We start from the raw sequence: 23,613 nt of genomic DNA, 5'->3' as shown, positions 1-23,613 counted from the left end.
CTTAGATATTTATTTTAACTAAAAAGGCTAACCCTTCATCTTTTTGGACATTATATTACAACATGCAGGGATGGCTTTGAAATGCTTGTTATTCTCTAGCAATATCTTCAAATTCTGTTCAAAATCTTGAAACTTTTCCTTATTACCACCATCATGCATGACAAGTTTGGCGTAGTCTTCAAACACTCCAAGACCTGTTTTCCAATTATCTATATTCTGCTGAGGAAATTGTGATAGAATGGAAAGTAGTTTTGACAAATCATCATTCTTTTTTGAATGATTATATGATAAAATCAATTTCGGACCTACCACACTTGTAAAAACACGCTCTGCTTCTTTGAAAAGGCGTGCATGTAATAAATTCTGAACTTCTGAAAAGTGATCTCCATCATACTTGTTCATTAATGCTTGTGCATGATATACGACCTTTTCTGGAATTTGTAACTCTCTGTAAATTTGACTAGACTGTTTACAATAAGATGAAATATTGGAGTATATCAATAAATCGATTTGCTGTTTAGCCACTGCATCATCAACTAGGTAACAGCCCACGAATAGAGCTTGATCGTACAATTCTTCACTTTTCAGTTGTTCAAGGAAACTCAATGTGATTCTGTCACACAATTCGTTAGAAAATTCACGAACTGCATTGAATTTTAGTATTTGAACAAAATACCATGAAAACTGAATATCCATAAACTGGATATCTCTGATTAATGCTTCGGTTACCTTAGGTGTACTGAATAATTGTAAAATAGCATAGACTAAGTCATTATTTTGTTTTTCAACTAACGATAATTCAGATGCAACTAAATTTTCTAAAGAATTCTCATCAATCTTACCATATAGCAACCCTAATGAAAAAACTGCCAGCCAACTGAATTCACCAACCATGTTTGAAAAAGCATAATCCCCTTCAAAGATAGAACCGCTTAACAGCTGGTATATCCGAGAAATTTGCAAATCAACTTTTTGACCCGTCCTTCTCCATGTCGTTAGTTGTAAGGAAGCCAAATCACGTACACGAGGATCGTTAGATCCCAAGAAGGTAAGTAAGATGGCCAAGTGACCATTCTGCGAGTCAATTGCTATTTTTGTCGCGGATGGAATATCATTTACCATTAAGTATAAAAATACTTTGTCTAATAAGTCTGCAGTTCCATTTATCTTAGAATGAATCTCATCCTTGATCTGGTTTATCAGCCATTCGCATAACAAGTCATATCTTCTATTTTTGGTGAGAGTTTCTTTAGTAACAGTGTTCGTAATATGATGGGATAATTCAACAGGATCAAATAGGGTGGAACAAAGCTTCCAAATCTCTATAAGCTCAGGATCTTCAGCGATTGCTGGTAAAACGTCACTGAATTTTAACAGGTCCTTGACCACTTTTGGATATGAGTTTGCCTTCCTAGGATCGATAGCAGCTAACTTCATGCGCTTATCAAATGCTTCCTTATGAAGAACCAACCTACTCTCCAGTTTGACTGGTAATCTCACGACTTCAGTCCCTGTATCCTTTTCAATTTTCTTGAGAAGTAAAGAAGAATCTTGATCGAATTTTGCAAAAGTATATTTACTAGTTAACCTTCTTTCCTTCCTGATCTTTTTCTCAATTTCCAAATCTTCATTAAACTTAGAAAAGAGAAGAGCCCTTTCATCAGCGTCTGGTTTTATAGTAGCAGTAGATTGCGCAAAAACAGAATGTAAGGAGGACCCTGCTAGTCTCAATTGCTCAACCCAATCATCTGATATATCCAAGGAAGGATCCACTTGTAAAGCCTCGAAGTCTTCCTCATTTACATCAGGTTCGTATTGCTTTTCTTCAACAATAAGACTGTCATAGTCATCCACAGCTTCTGCAGATTCCGAAAAGCTTTTCTGTTGCAATGCCAATAACTTTGCCTCTGTACTATTGGCCATATCAATTTCCTCTCTATCAGCAGCATGTACTTCATCCTCGTCTATTTCAATATCTTCATCATTAACCAAACCCCAAACACTGAAGTGATCAACTCTAAAGGTCCAAATACCGCCGAAAGGGTTGTATGAGATATATTCCATATCTCTCATACCCTTTAATTTTCTAACAAAAAATTGTATCTCTTCTATCTTGGAATCGTCTGTGATAGGTTGCTTTGTTTTTTTATCAACAGGATAAACATTTTCTAGGGTGATTGTCGCCGGAACATTCAATCCATAGCCAACAGGTGGCTTTATAGATCCTTCAGGATAAACTTCAACTGTTCTTGGTGTGCGGAAAACTATAACATTATGAAAAAGTTCCTTTTTAATATCATTAGCAAAAGGAGTAAGATCAACATCATAATTGAAAGTAATACAACCATAACCCTTTCTACCAACAACAAAATTTGGGACTGCTGTTAGCTGCTTTATTGATAAACTGACTAATTGCTCTGGGGATGGGGAACACCAGTAGTTTAATGAACTCTTCTCATCATAATCTTGTCCTTGTTCTTCTATATTTTCTTCCTCCTTGTCACCCTTTTCGTCCTCCACGATTATTGGTGTATTTTCAACACCTTTAATGTCATTACCTTCTTCCACCTCATTCCTGTGAGATTCGGGCGTTTGTTCTTTTGTAGGAACCGACTTACCTGAAAGTAGTTTCAGCTTCTTGGCAGCACTTCTGTCAGAGTCAATTTTCAATCTACGCAGCTCCGTCACACCCTTGCTATTAGAGAAGGAGGATAAATCCTTCACAGATTTGTTTTTATTTGCCACGGTGAAAGAAAAGTCATTAGAAGTACTGCCATTCAAAGCAGAAGAATTATGTTCCGCCCCTTCCCAAGGTGTATGCGATGAAGAAAAGATGCCCTTCACAGAAGTATCCATACCAGAGTTTAGTCGTGATCTCAAATCATTGAATAAACTGGAATGTGAAACGACGGAAACAGGAGGCGATGCAATGTTGTTGGAAGCTACTGACGAGAAGGAGAAAGATCTTTTTGTGTCACTGGAAGGGATTGACGTCACAGAAAGAGATTCAGAGTTCGTGACCGTCTTTTTGCTGATATTTTCAGTTATGGATGATGGCATATTAGATACATTTGTTGTTACATTATTTACGTTGAGTCCATAAGGATTAGAATTCATTTGCGCCTCCATAGTATTAGTTTGATGTCCGAATGCGGTAATTGGGTTGCCAAACAGTCCACTATTAGCAGTATTAGATTGTTTGTTACCGAACAAATTAGAGGGATTTGAAGAACCAAACAAGCTTGTTCCTAATGTGGGCTTACCAGATGATAAGGTACTTCCCCCCGCATTTATACCAGAGTTCCCAAACATTCCACCAACTGAACTTGAGGCTGGAACAGTAGTAGGTTTGCTTCCGAACAAACTGTTTGAAGGTACAACTGCAGGAGCTGTTGGAGTGGACTTGCCAAATAAACCGCCGGTAGTCGCACTGGTCGAATTACCAAACAAGGATCCACTAGAGGGAGCAGAGCCTGCTTGTCCTACAGTATTCCCGAAAAGGTTATTATTTGCTGGTTTGCTGCCCAATGAACTTCCTCCAGTTTGAGTAGTTTGTTGGTTAATATTAGAACCGGGATTAGCAAAAAGAGTATTAGAGGGGCTTGGTGTGGAGGTTCCTAAATTGGCACTCGTGTTACCAAATAACGTACCCTGTTTCTGAGGAAATTGGGTATTATTAGTTAGTGCTGGTGCCGAGGTTGGGGTCGATGTATTCGCATTCCCAAATAAAGACGAGCCTGCTGTACTTCTATTAAACATAATGAAGCAAATATCCTTTGCAAGATTGCCAGTACTGTTTGTCTCTCAATCTGTGGCAATTGTTTCTTGACGCCACTTGTTTTTAGCTCGATGAGTTTTCCTTTGATTGATATTTTATAGTTATTTAATCGAACTTTTGTTGATCGACCAAAAATTTTTTATAGCGGAGCCAAAAAAAAAGATCAATATTACAAGCTATATGGACATGAATTATACAGAAAACATACACAGTTGTTATCTTTTTGAATAAGTAGTGATTCACAGGGATTAAAGGAAGTATATGCTTATATATGAAGGAAATGGTTTCATATCATGCGAATAGTAAGGCGGAGTTCATTAAACCAAGGTAATACATTTCGATTTTTCACAGCCATTCGTGAATAAAGTTCGTCTACAGTAGTCTCTTTTCCTTGTATAACCTTGGCCAACACATCAACTTTAGTGTCAGAAGAATTTACGATTTTTTTGAAATTTTCAAACGTAATTCTGTAAAGCACAATTGTATTTGTCTCAAAGTTGTAATCTTCAATTTCTATTATCGTATGTTTACCCTCAGTCAACATGGTAACAGGATATAATCTACCAACTAATTTCAATTGCTTAACCAGTGGAACAAGTTTTCTGACATTTAAAAGGATTTGGAATACATATCCTATACCAAAGTCCGCATCTGTTTCCGCTATTAAGCGTTTTATTATATGATCAAAAAATCTAGCCTCTTCCATACGCCCTACAACAGTGAAACATGTTTCTTTGCTCTTTTCTAAGTTTATTACAATCTCTACGTCACGAAAGTGCGAGAATCTTACTGTCATCAAGGACTTCTCAAATTTAAGGGTTTCAATTCCGAGAAGATTTTGTAGTAGATCCATTTCCGAAGTTAATACACCAATTTTTGATCCCTCAGCAATAGAAACATTTCCTTCCTGCTTTATCAGCTGTTGATTAATTAGGACCTTCTTGATATCCTTTGAGATTTGCTGTATTTGATTGTTCAATGTGCTCTTTTGTTTGAGTAGTTCCGGCAAATTTGCAGCAGTTAGTTGGTGTTTTTTCAATTCAATTTTGAAGCGCTGTAGTTGGATTTTGTTCTCCAATGATAATTCTTGAATATTTGAACTATCTGGAGATTCTTTTAAAAGAGTTATCTCTTTTTGAACCAAGTCTCGAATATTCTCTGTTCTTATCCTAATCTTCAGTGCTACCTCACATAAATCTTGCACTTTCTTATAATCTGTGATTAAAAGGGTAAGATTTTCTTCAAGAACATTTTTTAAGTTCGAAAGCTGCGATAATTGCCAATTAAACCATAATTTTTTAGCTTTCAATTTAGAGAAGAGCATTATTACTTGAAGTTGTTGTATCAGACTTTTTTTATCGTCTCCTGCTGATGTGAAATATTTTTTTAGCAGAAAAGGTTGAGAATTAGAAGAGCTCAGTTGCTTTTCAAAATCTTCTAAATACTGTTTTGACTGCTCATTCATTCGAAACAACTCCTTACTAATGAAAGAGTTCATTTGAAGTACTGGAATTTCATCGTATAGAGCTAAGACTAACTTTCCAGTATGAAAGAAATCTGTTTCAGATGGTTCTAGCCCAGACAACTCAATATAACTGGGCAATGCATTTGATGTATTCGTATCTGGATTATATTCTGCACCAATTTCGTCTATGAATTGTCTTAGAGAGTACTTCTCAGTGGTAATTATGGTTTCAACGGGTTGTGATTCTTGACTTAGCGATTCTTCAGTTCTCAAACGCTCAGTTGTGGTACCATTGTACTTATTAAGCTTAACTGGAGACATTTTTTCCATACCTGTTAGTTCCATTTCTTCATCTATATTTAATGTGAAATCAATCGCCGAATCAGTAACATCGTCGTTTAACCGACGCTTCTTACTGCCGCTTTGGACGTATGTAGTATTGTGTTCTGGTAATGCTTGTATAAATGTAGCTTCCTTTTGATTGATTTTAGAATATTTGTTTTCGCTAGCGATTAATACCCCAGTATTTTTAGCCCTCTGTGTGATGGTGGGTACATATTTTGTATTATTGAATACTGTTGTTAACTCCATTTGCGTGCCTGTTCCATCCTCATCAGAAAACTTCAACTGCTGGTTGGGCTGCACTTGAGTAAGCTCCATAGCCTCCTCATCATTATGTAAATCAGAATCTTGATCCAAGGTCGATACAAGCCGATCTTGTACAGATGACTCATGTATATTAAGCTGTGTAAACTCCATAGGTTCCTCTTGTATAACTACCGCATAGGTTTTTTTCTCAAATTCTTCATCCTCTGCTTTTTGATTAGTGACCTCTGACTGTTGGTGCACGCCCCTGCTACTTTTATCAGTATCTGATCTTTCAGGATCATTGAACGGTAAAATAGGCGACAAACGCTCATTCATCATAGTAAAATCCATCGTTTGATCCCCTACATTTTGAGAACTTACGGTCCTGGTAGTTCCGCCATTCCTATCCTTTGATTCTGAATTTTCATCAACTTCAGCTCTCTGTTCTTTTGTGTACAACAAATCCTTAGGTATTGGCTGTGTGAGTTCCATATCCGACCCTTCATCATTTTCAATAGTATTGATGGTGGTGAAATTATCCGCAGAACTGACGTTGATAGTGCCAGCTTCCTCTGTCTTACCACTTGGCGGGGCTTTAGTGGAACCCGCTACAAAATCAAAACTATGTAAAGTAACATCTGGAGCGAAAGAGACTCTCCTATTAGCTTTACTTTGTAAATCTCTTGTATTTATCCTGGAAGTAGTATTATTTTTATCCAAAATCTCTGTTCGGCTCATTATTTGGCTTGGGAAGTTGATCTGGCTACTGGGTATTGTAAAAGAAGAAAAAGGATCCGTTATTTGACTGGAGGATTGTTTTAAAATCCCTTTTGTCGGGACACCATGATTGGAATTATTCTGAGTATTATCATCCTTTGATTGACTAAACATGGTAAAATATGGGTGAGATGCCCTAAAGCTAGATGAGGATCATTTGGTTTGTTTACGTTTTTTGAACAATCATTTTTTAATTAACTGAGTTCGCGTACTAAATTTGAGGCAGCGTGTTGCTCGAGATCGTGAACGTGATATGGTAATAAAGAAGAGGACAAGCATTTATAAGTGAGTTGTCGATTCAGTGGTCAAAGTTTCGCATTTGTATCATTCAAATATGCTGCATCATGCTGCTCATTATGTTGTCGAAGTGGTGAGGCATTAGATACAGTTTGGGAATGAATGTTAGTTAGCTCATCGCACAATAGAAGATTTGAATACAGTATCATGTTGCAGCCCATGCTTAAAGAAGGAAAGATTAGACAGTTGTCACGGATTATTCTAGTACTAGAGCTCGTAAAATTGAAATTTGCTAGGGTCATGCGACTTCAATCGACTAGAGCTGTCTCCTTTGAGATTTTTTTAACTCGTCAACTTATAAGCTATTAGCGTTAGATAATTCTTTCCTTTTAGTCAGATATTGTCCTGATGCTTAATTACTGACTCTTAATTCGCAAAACTGACAAAAAGGTGGCTTCTACGATATGGATACCTAGAAGAACGGTTTTGTGGAGCCACTTACTAAATTAGTCGACCTGTGACAAAATCATTAGTTATGAAATGCAATATGGAGGGAGAACTTCCTAATATACCAATGTTGCTTAAATTTCAGCTCAAAAGGAAAGAAGCAGTAGTGAAAATTTGCTCGACGCTAGAACCTCAACCGAACAATTCAAACTATGATTCTTGAATTTCAAAAACATGAACATCAGATATTTTTACAACAGAAATAGTTTGGTAATTGACTGCAGTCTTAGTTTATGTATAGTATTTTATTTAGATTATTTTATGTACCAAGAGACGATTTTTTATTACAACTTATACACAAAGCCTCTGAACGATTAGAAAGGTATTCAATCAAAGCAAAACTCCAACTCACAACGATTCTATGTCCTTTCAAAACGTTTTTTAACATTCGACTTATGGCAGCGCCACGCATTGCTCAGAGAAAGTTTTCGTAGTCTTCTTTTTTATCTTGGCAATTGTTGCCCCATGATCTGTACCTATCGCTTATGTGAGTTCAGAATTGTTATATTGTGTATTCACCTTAAGAATGGCTTCAAAATCATTGTATGCCTTGACACAATTTTTTGCAGTTGAAGAGCTAACTCTTATATACATGAGAAATAGGCTTAAATAAATCAAACAGAAGTCGACATTTGTAACAATTGGATACAGTCAAGATGCTATTAACAGTCAACAAGATATTTCATATCGCCAAAGATATATGGCAGGATTCTTTCTTCAAGTAACGAAGGGCGATTAGTGTAGTGGTTATCATTCCACCCTTCCAAGGTGGAGACACGGGTTCGATTCTCGTATCGCTCATTTAATTTTTTTGGACAGATGATTCATTATTAATGCAATAACCAAGAAAATTAGCAAGGTATATACCCATTCGGTATGTGAAAGAAGCCAAGAAAATGAAAGAAAAGAGTGAAATAGAAATGTCTTATTATATACTATTGCCTATGAACACCTTTTATGACGAAAACGTCAAAAAAAGTTGTGTACTGAAATGAAGTTTGAAAAAGATAAATAAAAATCAATGATAAACGAATATAAATACATGCACCGAGGATATTAATTTAAAAGGGCAATTTAGATTTTTTTGATTTTGAGGTGAAGTTAGAACTTGAACAGCCGCCTGTTAATGAGTTTTTTGGTTGCGAATAGTTTGCATCTTTCCATAACGTTAAATTTGGATTGTTATATGCTAACGGATGGCCCATTATGTAATCGTAGGTCGGATAGTCATCAGGATCACAGGTCACCGAGATTGCATTACTTGGCTGATAGAGTCGAACATAGTCGACAGACATAGAAACTGGGAAGAATATCATCTGCCAGTCAATGTAAGCCCAGTTATTGGAAATACCCATGTTCATTATAATTGACATAGGTTCTTTACTAATTCTTCTCCAACCAATATTTCCATTTGGATGCAATGCACTTGCATATAAGGTAAAAGTTGGCTTTTCTCCTACAAACCAACGAACATAACCGTTGACATCATCATTAAGATATTCAAGGCCATATACCTGAAATGATCCTGAATCTTTCCCAAATTCGTACCAGGTTACATTTAATGTGGAAACAGCGGAAACAGCTTGTTGATATGGTCCGCCACAATATGAATTCATTACTGTTGTAGAAAAATTGTAAATTTCTATGAAACTATAATCAGGGATGTACCAAATATCAAATGGCGCGATTTGTAACGATTGGGAAGCAACGCCCACTTTTAAAACGGTATCAGCCTCAGCCTCAATCAAATCAATTTCGGGAGCACCTCTACCAGTGCCAGGATTTGGATGATCTTCACCATCACAAGTGCAAGCGCTTAACCTTTGACCCGGTAGATAAGATATACCATCTGGTGAACTCTGATTTGGTGTGATGCCAGCATCACAACTATCATAGCTATAAGGCCAAACACCATCAGTAGTAGCCATGTAGCCAGGTCTTCCTAGATTTCCCATTGTCCAAAGACCAGGCCATAAACCAGAAACGCTACCATAATTCGGTAAATTTGCTGATATTTTTAAGCTTCCTTGAGTGAAACATAACTTATTCCAACTTTGTAACATACCTGATCTATAATAGAGGTCATGGTTTCTGAAAGCATCCATTCTAAGTTTAACTGTACCTTCTTTAGTGGTGACAGCATCTGGGGTATACCATTCCAGATCAGCTGTTGCTGCATAATGGAAATCTGGGGCGGTCCAAAATTGGTCATCGCCAGCATAAAAAGTTCTACCTTCTGCATTAAACTCATCAGAAAATACAAGTTTCCATGTGGAACCATCTTTAGCTGTTATTGTCTTAGCGTCTGATGGAGTGTCTGGATCAACTAGATTAGTTCTTATGGCTTGTAATGTTGGATATTGGTATTCCGTCAGTACTTCCACATACTCATAGGTAGTCCCTGTTCTATGAATTGCGTCAGTAAATGTTAAAGCTGGTAACACTACAAACAAGGCCAAACCACCGAGGAATAAAGTTAGTACACCAACCAGGCCCAGAAAGGATCGTAAATCCATATGCCTCATATCATATAAAAATCGCCTCTTGTCTAGCCTTGACTCTTCCTCCAAATCAGGATTATGTATATGATCATCATCTTCTTTCTCGTCCATTGAAAGTGGAAAAGAAGTTGCTGGATATCCACCAAAAGGCGAAAAGTCTGCTGTGCCTGCCAGAAAATTTGAGGAAGAAGACGAAGAATTAGTGCTAGGCAAACCATTTCTGTTCTTTGGCACTATGTTGAATTTCGGATAGCGATCAAATGGTTTTGGTTCCTGAATTAGACTCTCGGATATGGAGAAATTAGGAGATTGTAGTGAACCACCATTATTATTACCGCTAGTGTTCTTATATTTTTTGAGAATATTATCAGCATCATTATTTTCATTACTTTGACTATTAATTCTATAGTACCCGTTATAGTCGTACGAATTTGGAACTTTCCTTTCATTGACAACACGCAATTTTGAGTTAGAACTGTCCCGAGAGCTTTCCTGTAATAAATGCTGTGCTTCTGGATTAACACTTTCCGTGCTTTCCAGGAATGGGTTATCTAAATTATTAGCATCATTATTACTATAAGTGTCGTCATCATTTGAAAATTCTGCTACGAATGAAGGAGTGTAACTTTCTGTGAGTTGTTCTTGGCTATCACTGTTACTCTCACTGCTATGAATGAACTCACTTGTTAGGTTTCTCAATGGCATTCCTGTCAAAAAAACGGCTCGAAAATGCGAAATTGATGAGTTAAATTAAATAGCCCTGATGGCCAATATTAGTATTAATACAATAATGTGGGAGAAAACGATAGCAATTATTCAATATGATAAAATAGAGAGAGCTGAAAAGACTCTTTTAAGTTTAAAATTGGTTCGAGAATGACAGTATAGTCTTTTTCTGTATGAATCCAAACAATGGAAGGCAATATCAAAGGATAAAAAACACGATTGAAATTTGACTAAAAGTACTTTATTGATTAATATATTAATTTAATACTATCAATGAATAAATACCGCCACACAAGCTCCTTAATTCAAGTACATATGAACTGATTGAATGCTATAAATGATTAGTAAATTAACTAAAAATTGCTTTCCAAAATTTGTTGCAGACAACATCAAATGTTTTTACAACCCCTTCGAGCAAGAAATTAAGAATTTTCGGAACCGGATGTTCCACCGCTTCCTGAAGAGGAAAATTTCTTCAGAAATTAACGTAGAGGGAGACTTAAAATAAAATTGGATTAAATTTACATAGCATTCACTTTAAGTCCCAGGTGCTTTAATATTGAGTGCATAAAGACACATAAAAAAACCCCTCTTGTAGTTCATAGAAAAATAGTAACTTTGGTGGGGGGGGGAACCAAGAGGGTTAGAAAATGAGACTTAGGTTTAATTCTTTTTTTAGCAGTCCGTGGGTTCGAGGTCGGCTACGTCGAAATATGACGATTATTTCGAAATATTTTTACCGCTATTATTTTCTTGGCAAAAAAACAAACCATGCTGCTACCATTTACCCTCACTTGCAGCAGAGAGTGAATATATCAAAATGCGGATAAAAAAAGAGGGTCTTACATTGAATGGGACATTGTCGGTTCTGTCAAAAGGATAATGTGATGATGAATTTTGCTTCCTTTAATAATGGAAAAATGAAAAAATAAAAAAATTAATTGGACGAGTCCGGAATCGAACCGAAGACCTCTCCCATGCTAAGGGAGCGCGCTACCAACTACGCCACACGCCCATTCTTTGTTGAATTTTAGAAGGTGAACGGATTCCTTTGTATGTCTCGCTAATTAATAACACTTATTTTCTAATCCTCAGAGTGTCCTGAGTACACGAACCCTATAACTATACTGACTCAACAGGACTGTATTTGTGCTCGTTTTAACTTTTTTTTGACTGTGCAAGGGGGCACGAAATTGACAGTTGAAACAAATGAAGAGTAATTTGTGACTCTTGATATCTTGACAACGAACAATTTCTGTTTCGGATAATACATGTTTGAGTAAAGCCATACATCACTACCTCCTCACCTAGCCTAAATGTAATTAATTTGGGTTTCTGCAAAAACCTATTCATTAAAAAAAGTGCAGTTTTCTTTGATGAAGGAGTATCAAACAAGCCTGACCAAAAAAAATACAAGACTAAGCAAAATGAGGAATATTCATTGTGTCTATAATTCTATTTAAATCATGAAATTTCTATCTAAAGTATTAGGCGTCATCAATTAAAGATGATCCCTTAGGTAGCTTATTTAAAGAGAGGGTATATCTTTCATGTTCTTCATCTTGAACATCTTCCAAGATTGGCGAAGACCTCCTTCTTCTTCCAACTGAAGGCTTTTCCCCTATATTGTCATCATCATCACTTTGAATTGCAGTTTCATCATTAAAATCGATATCAATTTTTTTGATTTGGTGTTGTTGTTTTATTTTTCTTTGACGGTCTTCTTCAACCAATTGTTTTTGATATTCTATTTGTTCTTGTAAAAGACGTTGTCTGTTAAGACGGCTTCTTTCATCTTCTAATGCTTGATTTTTTAATTGCTCTTGCTGTTGACGTTGCTGTTGCTCGGCTAATAGTGCCGCTTTACGCTCCTGTTCTTCCAATTGCTTTTGACGTTCATATTGCTCAGCCAACAATTGTCTTTCATAAGCTTGTTCTTCCAGTCTCTTTTGGCATTGTTCTTTTAGCTGCTTTTGGTGTTGTTCATTTAGCAGTCTTTGATGTTTATCTTCCACTAATTGTGTTTGGCGCAACTGTTGCTCTTTCAAAAGCTTTTCTTTGATTTCTGTTAAACGGACTTCTTGTTCTCTCTTTTTCTGGATTCTTTTGATTTCACTCAGTTTTCTCATTTGCTCAATAGCTTCTTCATCAGGTTTCTTGAATACAATACCAATCTTCAAGAAGGCAATATCGTCATTATTTTCTTCAACATTACAATTATAAATGTAAAAGTCATCAACAATGTTATCGAAATGTAGAGTCTTCACTAATTTGTCGCCAGAGCTTTTAAATACTAGTTCCTCGCCTGAGTGATTTAGCTCTATCTCATAATCTCTAAAAGATTCTTTAGCGACTTTACGGCCAATACTTTTATAGTCAATGCCTTCAAGAATGCTTTTTTGAGTAGAGAATTTATCTTCAATATAATATTGATTACCAAATATATCGCTAACCAACCTATAACTTGGCTTTGTAGATTGTTGTAATTCAATGACCCTCTCTTCAACGGCCTTTTTGAAAATATCCCTTTGTAATGGCTTAGATAATGTTACAATCAAACCATGCTCAGTTTTTGAAGTTGAAAAAATTACTTCGTTCGATGAGTGTACAAAAGCTGGTTGAAAGCAAGGGAAATTGAACTGTTGTTGTGGCTGTTGGAAAGCTGGTAATTGCTCAAATAGACATGGGGATGCGAACATATTTTCCTTATTATCTTATATCGTATAGTTTTGTTAGTATTTATACTGATCTGTTCAAGTTATATTTTAGAAACAGCAACTTCATCATTCAAGAAAAAAAAGCTGCCTTATATAGATTTATATCTACCTATTTCTTGAAATCTACCTTTGTCATCATTAGTTCTTCAATTTTCCATGATATTCTGTCACTTTTTCGACTGTCCGTTGCACAGCCGCATATGGAAATAATTGCTTAAGTAATAAGAATTTCCCAGAAGATTCTCCGAGAAAAAAAGCTTCTCTATAATGCATCTGATTTCCATTACTCAAAATATACGTAATATATACAAGAGCAGAATATGTAAAAAGAATACTGCTGCAATATATGGGGTAGGCTTACTGCTGATTAGAATAAAAAGTGACGTTAATTACCTTTCTCATAATATCAGTTTTTGAATCCGTTATATCCCCAAACCTTGAATATAATCACATACTATATATTCATGCTGCGTTAATTGTACACCCTTAACCTGTGAAATAATCCATAATTGCACACACAAATCCTCTCCACATTAAAAATCTTGCAATTCCACGCAGCCAAAGGGGCCTTATGTTGTAAAGCAAGATGCCACAGTTATCACCAAGAACATCATTTCTTTCAGCGTCAAGTCCCGTGCCTCTCTTTATATATCTTCTTGCAGGACATCCTTTCCAGATGTTCCACCATTTGAATGATTCACATAACGAGGTTCTTTCTAAATGCTTAAAAAAAGGGCCAGTTGGACCATCGATGTACTTCCATTGCACAGGACACCATCTCTGTCTTGAATCCTTCCATGGTAATTGTTTATCACCCCACAGTCCTGAAAATGCGAGCCATTCGGTTCCAATTTCTTTAGCTTTGTCTCCAATAGCGTCTAAATCTTCTCCATTGAATGCGTATGCATAGTAATTCAAAACAGGATCCCACATTGGTCCGCGATCAGTAAAATCACTTAGTGGCATAAAGAAAAAAGGTACGTCATGCCAATGCTGACCCACCGAGGCATAATTTGCATGTGTGCCTCTAGCACTAAATATCAAGGGTCTATAAATGATCTCATTTTGAAGCTTGCCGTTTACTCTTTTCAGTTTTCTCACCTTTTCAATAGTTTCAAATTTGTAGGCAGTACCGCCTGCATGTGCACTCATCCATAAGTATTTAGGTTCTCCCATATGAAATCTTACCAGAGAATGTTCCCAATCACCAACATGATTACCCCATGGACCACCTCCCATAATGAATGGTCCCCAATTAAATGGGTAGAAGTAAAACCAAAATGCGTCGACCCATCCATTTCCTTTATCTACAACAATAAGAATAGCAGGCGCGTCCTTAATGTGGCCAGTTCCATACTCTGGTATACTACCAACTATCCAGTAAGGGTCTTTGGAAAAATCTTCGTTACTAGTCATATATAGTTCGCTACTCGCTATCTTAGTTTCTGTACCATTTGGAAATGAGAAGGTATATGCGGCCCGTAGATCTTGCAACGTAAGTTTATCAGGTGCTGTAGTTATCTTAGCACCGTTACTTTCTCTCAAATGGAAATGATTAACATAGTTCTTGATATCATATGGCCAATAACGCTCTTCACTGTACAAATGTACTAAGGGACAGTTATCAACAACATATTGGGGCACTTTAGTTAGATGCTTTGGAAGACTTCTAGTTTCGTCCGTCAATTCTTCAGGCGGTACCACAGAAGGAAGATCTGATATTTGTCTTGAGTGTATTGCTTCATCCTCTAATTGTAATTTATAGAAAGGATCGTTATCTAACCAGGGAACTAATACAGCTAGAGAAAGTGAGAAAAAACACAACAAAAAGGCTATACTTCGAACTTGTATTGGATATATCCTCATTGAGCTGCTAATGCTTTCTGGATACATCCATACAAATCCATAAGACTGATCTGATGATCGATGTGCCTTGAAATGGTATTCTGAAGGTCTAAGTTCATCCGCATTATCCGCTTTTTTTTTATTTAAACGAGGCCGAAATTCGATAAACTCGCACACACATATATATATTAATACACTTTTAATTTTAAAGCGTATCAAAAATGACAATTGCATCTTTATAGACTGAAGTATTCTATTTATATAACCCACTGAAACTGTTATCATGCTCTTTCTTCCATTGTTTTAAATATTTTGCAAACTCTTTAATTGATTTATCACCTCTTAGGTCATTACAAATCTCGATAGCCTTGTATCTGTCCAAACTCTCCAAGTTGATTAAATGAACGTAAAACTCAGTGATTTGCTTTCTTTGCTTATATAATGTTTCAAAACCCGATCTCCATGTCTTATCATTTGTCTTATTCATTGAATGGACACATTCGTTGTGCATGTTGGGGTTTGGTGTGAACCATTCTAAGATGACACCTTCAATCGTATTTATACTAGGATCCATTCTAAACTTTGAATCTTCTTTTTCTACTTCAGAATGCGAGTCTTGTGGCTCTCTTATCTCATGTGGATCCACATTTTCATCTGTGTGTGTATGAGCAATAGCCTTTGGCGTCGATGATTTGTTTTGTCTTCTGATGGAATCCATAGACAAAGGAGAAGATATGGGACGCTCTTGAATTTTAAATCTTGGCGTTTTTACCTTATCAATCGTTTCTCTCGGTACAAAACTTGGGCTTTTCACGGGGTCATCACCATTCTCATCATCATCATCATCAACATACTTCCTTTTTCTCATAATTCCCCCAATATCACTGTTATCTATGACTTGTTTGACTTTTTCTTCAATGAGGCTTTCTATCATTAAATTCATTTTACTTTGAAATTTATTCATTTGTTTTGCTATGGCAGAGTCAACTTTACTGTTTACCAAAGTATCCACTAAAAATTTCAGCTCTTCTTGCATATTTTCATCTTCTTCATCTGAACTATCGTTACCAGAGTCCTTTGATTCGTCTTCTGATGAAGAAGATAAAAAATCTTCATTTTCTTCGTCAGAAGACGAGTCACCAACAGCTAATAATTTGAATGAGTTTCTTTTCTTTTCCTTTGGCTTTTCAAAGTCTGCATTATCTTCAAAAGGGAAAAGGTCCTGACTATGTCTAATGATTTCATTTTTCAAAAAATATTCTTTTATGTCCTTTGGTGTGGTTTTATTTATTCTTTCAACTATTGAATCATTAAATCGAGTTAACTGTCTTATAACGGAATCTTTAGAAGATTTCTTCATGGACAGATTATCAAAAATCTTGGAAAGAAATAAAATCAGGGTCTTGAAGTTTGATAACGTCTGAAACTGAATAAATTGAAAATTTTGTTTTCTAAAATCGTCTAAAGTATCTTCATTCAATTGAGATTGATTAGTTACATTTCTTGCTGGAATATTAGTTTGTGAATTTTGTCCCATAGGTATAGATTGATCCGGTATTTCAATTAATTGTTTAAATATGTCATTCATCATGAAGTGCGACTGGTTGGACCCTGGGACAATTTCAAATGGTAGAACTGACGTTTCATTGAGCTCGAAGATTGGATCATTCAAGTATGAATAAACGTCTGCATTTTGGAATAATGGGTCTTTGAAAAGATCGTGGTTAGGAAAGAATTTGAAAATAATTGGTAAATTTATCACTAATTTTAATCTTAGGAATTCCAATAAATTTATGAAATTTTTGGACTCCTCAGATAGAGAATTCCAATAATTGTGTTTGTAACTTTCAATTTCTGGGAATAATTGATTGATTAAATGAGTTGGTGGCAAATCTGTTGTGTTTTTTCTTTGACTAAACTTACTATTATAATCTGATGCATCATAATTTACGTACGGTGACTTGAAGTTCAAGATTCTCTTAAAATCAAATGGAGTTGATTGGGTGGAAGAAGGAAATCGTGGTATACTACTTGGTATTTCAAAATAATTTTTCTTTGTATAAGACAAATTACAATATTTGAAAAGTGAGGCGTAGCCTAAACCTAAGGTGGTTTCTTTTGGATATTCTGTTAGACGACCTTTGATTATTGGAAGAGAAGCCAAAAGATCGTCATTAGTGTCTTTGAGAAGATTTGGGAAACCTTCGCCTTTAGATATTGATTTGACACCATAAAATCTGAAATATAAGTAGGTAGCCATGGAAGTATAGGGACAAAGAAAGGGACAATCTTGTGGTAGTAACGTTATATTAGTATTATTAAGTACTATGTTGTTTTCTTTATTGACTTTGAAAGAAGCTAACTTTAGTTTTGATCTGTCAGTGTATGATAGTCTCAAGTAGTTGACTAGATGGAAATCCAACAAGTACCTCGATTTTTCTAAGGATCCTTTAAAATAAGTCTCTTTTAAGCCATTTGAATTCGAATTCCATAAATTGAGGGATATTATTGCTAGATTATTCATATTAGTATCTCTTTGGGACCAATATTCATGCAAATGGACTACAGAATCTAGATAAGTATCATCTAACGAGTCATTTTCATTACCATGAATAGCACATAGTTTGTATAAAAATCGAAGACTATTAATCATTTCTTTTAATTTCTGCAGTGAGAAGATTTCATCAGTATTTGTTATTAAAGTATCCAGTAGGAAACGATGTATTAATTGTGCTGATACAGGAACATCTTTGTATGGTAATGGGTCATTATCATTTGCAGTCACTAATACTTTGTTATATTGACACCAATGAATATACTGGGTATAGTAAGTTTTATACTGATGCAGTATTCTAGGAGACAAAGTATCAGATAGTTTACGCACTTGCGATTGTAGGTCCCCTTCTTCCGTCATTGGTTGTATTATGTCTTCAGATAGTGATGATATCGAAGATTAGCTTTTTCGCGATATTTGTTTATAACTTTGCTTGAGTGTTTAGAGCATTCGACTACGTATTTTTTTTTTGGCGACGAAAAGGCCAAAAAAAAAACACACTCACGTGATATCTATAATGGCCACGTGATATGTAATTCATTTTTTGTTCTGACCTTGGCGGCTAAAATTTGGTTTCCTTCCTTTTTTTTTTCCCTTTAAAAAAGAAAAAAAAGATCACAATGCACTGCGCGCACACAGCCGCTCCATTCTTGCTTTTTTTGCGTGAAATTTGGGAACATCCACCGCAATTTTCCGGGTAGCGATTTCGGAAAAGCCCTTCCCTTTTCACTGTCCGAGGTAAAAAAAAAAAAAAATGACTGACAAGGAAAATGTATATTTCCCTGAGCCTCGCACACGGTGGATAATTATTCCTTTCTACGTGTGTTTGTCCCTCGTTAATAAAAAGAGAACGATTCTCGGGTAGCACGGATAGCCAAGCACCTGGCTGGCTAGCCTGACTGAAATGAATAAAGATGGGATGAATGAATAAAACTGAAAGGACTATTGCATACTATGTGAATCTGTATCAATTAACAACATATTAGCGTGAGCCAATTGACCAATAAATAGTAGTAGTAATAGAACTTATATTCCCATTAATAGTAATAACTCGCTTGCTTGCTTCAAATAATGCTAAGCGCACATCTCTCTGTATCAATTTAATTAAATCTCTGAACCATCCATCATCGACCTCTCCTTGCAACTCACACTATGATGATTCCGTTTTATTTTTATTTTCAATCTGCGAGAATTTTTGAGTCCTTTTGATTTTCCAGAAAGAAAATGAGCGTAAGCAATAATAAAGAAATTACGCTGCGTCGTTTTCTCAGCATCGTGGCTATATTCTTATAAAAGCAAACAAAGTTTATCCTGTTCTGTACGGATATTTCTCAGCGTCGCGTGTAGAGGACAAATATATACCTTATTTTTTTTTTTTTTTAGTTTAGTGATATTCATCAAATGTTAGTGACTTATTCCAACATTATATATAAATAGAGAATGTCCATTCGTATTACCATTTCTTATCTACATTTATTCTTGTTCTATTTAATAGTATCGCAAGCATACTTCAATTTAATACTAATAATAATAATAATAATAATATCACCGTCATAATGAGTGATATCGAATCGGTAACATCCTTCGATTCGCAGGAATCTAACTCTGTAGTGGAAGATCAACAACAACCACAACAATACGTTCCTTCAATCTCAAATTCACATAATAGTATAAATAACGATGAAAGAACTCGTTTAAAATTAATTCGTACTGAAACTGTAAAATCTTTACAAGATATGGGTATGAATGCTACCCCTGCTGTTCCTGATGTTAATGCACCTCAGTCAAATAGAAATGCAATTTTCCCAGAAGAATATACAATCGAAACCACAACCGGTTTAGTCCCGGTGGCTACTTTACAATCCCTGGGTAGAACTTCTACCGCTATTTCACGTACTAGAACTAGACAAATGGATCGTTCTATCAGTGTAGTCTCTTCTCGTAGTAAAGGCGAGTTAGAAGAAGATGAAGAAGAAGAAGAAGATTTTGATGAACCTGATAATAACCGCGCAGAATTAGATCCAGAAATCGAATTCGTCACTTTTGTCACTAATGATCCCCAAAATCCTCATAATTGGCCGCTATGGATCCGTTGGGGTTATACCATTTTACTATCATGTTTGGTCATATGTGTCGCTTACGGATCCTCATGTATCACTGGTGGGTTTGGTACCGTGGAAGATAAATTCCATGTTTCACAAGAAGCAGCTATTTTGTCATGTTCATTAATGGTTATAGGTTTCGCTGTTGGTCCTCTATTATGGTCTCCAGTCAGTGATCTTTATGGTAGAAGAGTTGCTTACTTTGTTTCCATGGGTTTATATACTATCTTCAACATTCCATGTGCTTTGGCTCCAAATTTAGGTTGTCTTCTAGTTTGTAGATTCCTTTGTGGTGTCTTTTCTGCATCAGGTTTGTGTCTAGTTGGTGGCTCCATTGCTGATATGTTCCCAAGTGCCACAAGAGGTAAAGCTATTGCATTTTTCGCATGGGCTCCTTACGCTGGTCCATGTACTGGTCCTTTAGTCAATGGTTTCATTTCTGTTTCCACTGGAAGAATGGATCTAATCTTCTGGGTCAACATGGCCTTTGCTGGTGTCATGTGGATTGTTAGTTCTGCAATTCCAGAAACTTACGCTCCAGTTATCTTAAAACGTCGTGCCGCTAAGCTTAGAAAAGAAACAGGTAACCCAAAGATTATGACTGAACAAGAAGCTCAAGGTGTCAATTTCCAGGATATGGTTAAAGCTTGTTTAGTTAGACCCTTAGAATTCTGTGTTACCGAGCCTGTTCTTGTCATGACCTGTTTCTATGTCTGTTTAATTTACTCTCTATTATACGCTTTCTTCTTCGCTTTCCCTGTTGTCTTTGGTGAATTATATGATTACGGTGATAACTACGTCGGTTTAATGATGATTCCAATTTTAATCGGTGCTTGTTTTGCATTACTTTTCACCTTCTACTGCGAAAAGAAATATCTAAGCTTAATTGAAAAGAGAAGACCAACACCAGAAGATCGTCTTTTAGGTGCTATGATCGGTGCTCCTTTTGCTGCCATTGCTTTATGGATTCTTGGTGCAACTTCAGAAAAAAGTGTCATGTGGGTCGGACCAGCATCATCAGGTCTTTCCTTTGGGTTCGGTATGGTTTTAATCTATTACTCATTAAATAATTACATCATTGATTGTTACGTTCAATTTGCATCATCTGCATTGGCCACAAAAGTTTTCTTAAGATCTGCTGGTGGTGCCGCATTTCCATTATTCACAACTCAAATGTATCACAAATTAGGTTTGCATTGGGCAAGTTGGTTATTAGCTTTCATTTGTACTGCAATGATTGCCTTACCTTTCGGGTTTGCCGCTTGGGGTAAGAAGTTAAGACATAAACTTTCAAAGAAAGATTACTCCATTGATAGTATTGATGCTTAATTTCACTCAAAATAAGAAAATACAATAAAAAACATTTTTCACTGCATTTTTTAATGTATAATAATTTCAAATATTATTTTTTTATCAATTCGCCTTTATATAATAGATGGACATGAATTAATGAACAACATTTTCAATATTACTAAATGCTAGGATTTAGGTTTTCTACCAATTTGAACTGCATTATCATTAGATTGCAGTACAATGCAAAATAAAATAGCTAGTATATCTACTCTCTTTACAATTTGAAATGATTAATTGAAGTCTTGAGTATACATATATGTACACTATATATTCATGCTTTCATGAAAGATTCGCAACTTGATACATTATTCTATTTCCGTCAAAAGACATTTTAGTGCTCATAGTTTCATTTCAGTATCTTCGTCCTCATTTTCCTTTTTAGAGATACCAGTTTTAACTAGCAATGACTTAATTTCATCAGGTGTGAAAATTTTTTGATAAATTTTGTCATTAGTTTTACCTTTCTTAATAGTTGCAAATTCTAATCTATCATAAGTAAGGGTACTTGAATCCGTTACTTTCGATAAAGTTTTCAAAGCTAATTCCATTGCGTCATCTAGTGTTATTTCGTCCTTGTAATCCATTTGTAATAGTGTTTGAGCAGCAGATGTATTAGCACCTACACTAATGGCTTTCCAGCCGGTATAATTCCCTGATGGGTTAGAAGTGTACAATTGGTATCCATATCTTTCGTCATAGCCGGCATAAATAAAGGAAACACCAAAAGGTCTCAAACCACCATGCTGAGTATAACCTTGTTTTATATCACTTAATCTTCTTACCAATATTTCTACTGGAATATCTTCATTATATGTCTTCAAATAATTCTGTGCATGAATTCTTGCTGTATTTATTAGAATTTCTGCATCTGCAGTTAAACCAGCCACTGCCACGGTGATTTTATCATTTAATTTATATAATTTTTCAACCGAAGTATCTTGTTCTAATAATGCACTTGTTACTTTTCTCTCTGCAGCTAATACAATACCATCTTTAGCCATGATACCGATTGCTGTACCTGCATGAGAAATGGACTCTAAAGCATATTCAACTTGATATAAACGACCTTCCGGTGAAAAAATTGTGGTTCTTGAATCGTATCTTCTTGATCCCATTTTATGTAATAATAATTGCTACCTAATATGAATGCCAATTGACAATGATTGATGACTTTTGCCACCTGAACTGAACTAACCTTGGTGTCCCCAGTTATAAGTACAAATTTTTCGCCACCGAAAGTTTTCTCAGACAGCTTTAATTTCGCATTTTGGCTCGAGGCCCGAATACGGGTAACAAAAAGAATAACGCCACAGCAGTTGAGAAGCTGCCATACTCATAAAGCAATGAGAGTGTCAATTGACTAAGTCTGGAGTGCTTTGACATTAATTGCAGGCTTTTAGTGTTGCTTTCTGCTTTGAAAATTACATCTAAACCGATTTTGTTACCAACAAATGTACAATTCGGAATAGAATTTAAGTTAGGAAAGTGACCTCTATCGACTGATATTTTATCATATAGTGGTATTGCCAGTAACAAAATTGGTAACACTATCTTTTTTTAAAATATAACTACCGGAGAAATGAAAGGCCAAGATTCGGTAGGGCCATCTAAAGAAGCCCACTACATTGTGAAGCATCAAAGTCGTCGTCTGGTTGTCTCAATTCTTCAGAATCCACAAGTAATGTTAAGGTCTCTGTCCTCTATTCGAAGCCTCCGCGAAGTACTTTTTCTCAATTAAAAGCCGGAGTATCAAATGAAGATTAAAGGATACCAGATCATCAGAGATGTATAAAGCAAGGGCAACGGCAGTAGACAACATAAATTGAAGTAAAAAAGTTTAGCAACTCATATAAAAGCCATGTTGAAATCCATTTTTACTCCAACCTTGGTACGTTCAAATTTAAGATCTCAACAACGTACTCTATTCTATTCAACAAGATTAATGTCGTCAAGTCCATTTTATTCATTCAGCCCTTTAGATAAGGACGGAAATCCTTATAATTTCAAACAACTAGAAAACAAAGTTGCTTTGGTTGTCAATGTTGCTTCAAAATGTGGTTTCACCCCCCAATATACTGAACTGCAGTCTTTATATGACAAATTCAAGGACAAAGGTTTTGTCGTCATCGGATTTCCCTGCAATCAGTTTATGAATCAGGAGCCAGGTACCGATGAAGAAATCGCAAAATATGTTAAGGACACATATAATGTCACTTTCCCAATCTTGAAAAAAATAGAGGTTAACGGAAACAATACAAACGATGTTTATAAATACTTAAAAGATCAGAAAAGTGGTGTGCTTGGCCTAAAAGCAATTAAATGGAACTTTGAAAAGTTTTTAATCGACAAAGATGGGAATGTGGTGGAAAGATACTCCTCAAACACCAAGCCAAATGAAATTGAGGCAGATATTGAAAAATGTTTGAGGAATGAATAATTTATATTCTTATATATATATATACT

General features: G+C 35.7%; 9 protein-coding genes and 2 non-coding genes across 11 annotated transcripts; 3 read left to right on the top strand and 8 right to left on the bottom strand.

The window, feature by feature from the left end:
* Positions 1-27: 27 nt before the first annotated feature.
* On the bottom strand, positions 28-3,759 carry NUP145 (nucleocytoplasmic transporter NUP145; the record flags this gene model as incomplete). The annotated part of the gene is made up of 1 exon (XM_003956288.1): positions 28-3,759. The coding sequence occupies one exon, from the start codon at positions 3,757-3,759 to the stop codon at positions 28-30; it is 3,732 nt and encodes a 1,243-aa protein (XP_003956337.1).
* A 305-nt stretch (positions 3,760-4,064) lies between these two features.
* Positions 4,065-6,722, bottom strand: SPC105 (kinetochore-microtubule binding complex subunit SPC105; the record flags this gene model as incomplete). The annotated part of the gene is made up of 1 exon (XM_003956287.1): positions 4,065-6,722. The coding sequence occupies one exon, from the start codon at positions 6,720-6,722 to the stop codon at positions 4,065-4,067; it is 2,658 nt and encodes an 885-aa protein (XP_003956336.1).
* A 1,359-nt stretch (positions 6,723-8,081) lies between these two features.
* Positions 8,082-8,153, top strand: KAFR0Ctrna19G. The gene has a single exon. It is a non-coding gene; the product is annotated as a tRNA-Gly (tRNA).
* Positions 8,154-8,413: 260 nt separating this feature from the next.
* On the bottom strand, positions 8,414-10,558 carry SKN1 (beta-glucan synthesis-associated protein SKN1; the record flags this gene model as incomplete). Its single annotated transcript, XM_003956286.1, has 1 exon — positions 8,414-10,558. One exon carries the CDS (start codon positions 10,556-10,558, stop codon positions 8,414-8,416), a length of 2,145 nt encoding a protein of 714 aa, XP_003956335.1.
* Positions 10,559-11,521: 963 nt separating this feature from the next.
* On the bottom strand, positions 11,522-11,594 carry KAFR0Ctrna12A. Its single transcript has one exon. It is a non-coding gene; the product is annotated as a tRNA-Ala (tRNA).
* A 472-nt stretch (positions 11,595-12,066) lies between these two features.
* Positions 12,067-13,278, bottom strand: BTN2 (Btn2p; the record flags this gene model as incomplete). Its single annotated transcript, XM_003956285.1, has 1 exon — positions 12,067-13,278. One exon carries the CDS (start codon positions 13,276-13,278, stop codon positions 12,067-12,069), a length of 1,212 nt encoding a protein of 403 aa, XP_003956334.1.
* A 504-nt stretch (positions 13,279-13,782) lies between these two features.
* VPS62 (Vps62p) lies at positions 13,783-15,189 on the bottom strand (the record flags this gene model as incomplete). Its single annotated transcript, XM_003956284.1, has 1 exon — positions 13,783-15,189. The coding sequence occupies one exon, from the start codon at positions 15,187-15,189 to the stop codon at positions 13,783-13,785; it is 1,407 nt and encodes a 468-aa protein (XP_003956333.1).
* Positions 15,190-15,394: 205 nt separating this feature from the next.
* CBF2 (Cbf2p) lies at positions 15,395-18,055 on the bottom strand (the record flags this gene model as incomplete). The annotated part of the gene is made up of 1 exon (XM_003956283.1): positions 15,395-18,055. The coding sequence occupies one exon, from the start codon at positions 18,053-18,055 to the stop codon at positions 15,395-15,397; it is 2,661 nt and encodes an 886-aa protein (XP_003956332.1).
* Positions 18,056-19,251: 1,196 nt separating this feature from the next.
* TPO2 (spermine transporter) lies at positions 19,252-21,126 on the top strand (the record flags this gene model as incomplete). Its single annotated transcript, XM_003956282.1, has 1 exon — positions 19,252-21,126. One exon carries the CDS (start codon positions 19,252-19,254, stop codon positions 21,124-21,126), a length of 1,875 nt encoding a protein of 624 aa, XP_003956331.1.
* A 362-nt stretch (positions 21,127-21,488) lies between these two features.
* PRE9 (proteasome core particle subunit alpha 3) lies at positions 21,489-22,265 on the bottom strand (the record flags this gene model as incomplete). The annotated part of the gene is made up of 1 exon (XM_003956281.1): positions 21,489-22,265. The coding sequence occupies one exon, from the start codon at positions 22,263-22,265 to the stop codon at positions 21,489-21,491; it is 777 nt and encodes a 258-aa protein (XP_003956330.1).
* An 827-nt stretch (positions 22,266-23,092) lies between these two features.
* On the top strand, positions 23,093-23,587 carry KAFR0C02010 (glutathione peroxidase; the record flags this gene model as incomplete). Its single annotated transcript, XM_003956280.1, has 1 exon — positions 23,093-23,587. One exon carries the CDS (start codon positions 23,093-23,095, stop codon positions 23,585-23,587), a length of 495 nt encoding a protein of 164 aa, XP_003956329.1.
* Positions 23,588-23,613: the final 26 nt, after the last annotated feature.

The sequence above is a fragment of the Kazachstania africana genome, chromosome 3 (assembly GCF_000304475.1).
Source record: "Kazachstania africana CBS 2517 chromosome 3, complete genome".
Taxonomy (NCBI): domain Eukaryota; kingdom Fungi; phylum Ascomycota; class Saccharomycetes; order Saccharomycetales; family Saccharomycetaceae; genus Kazachstania; species Kazachstania africana.
Note: the sequence above shows the minus strand (reverse complement) of the source record. Positions and strands in the feature narration are given on the sequence as shown.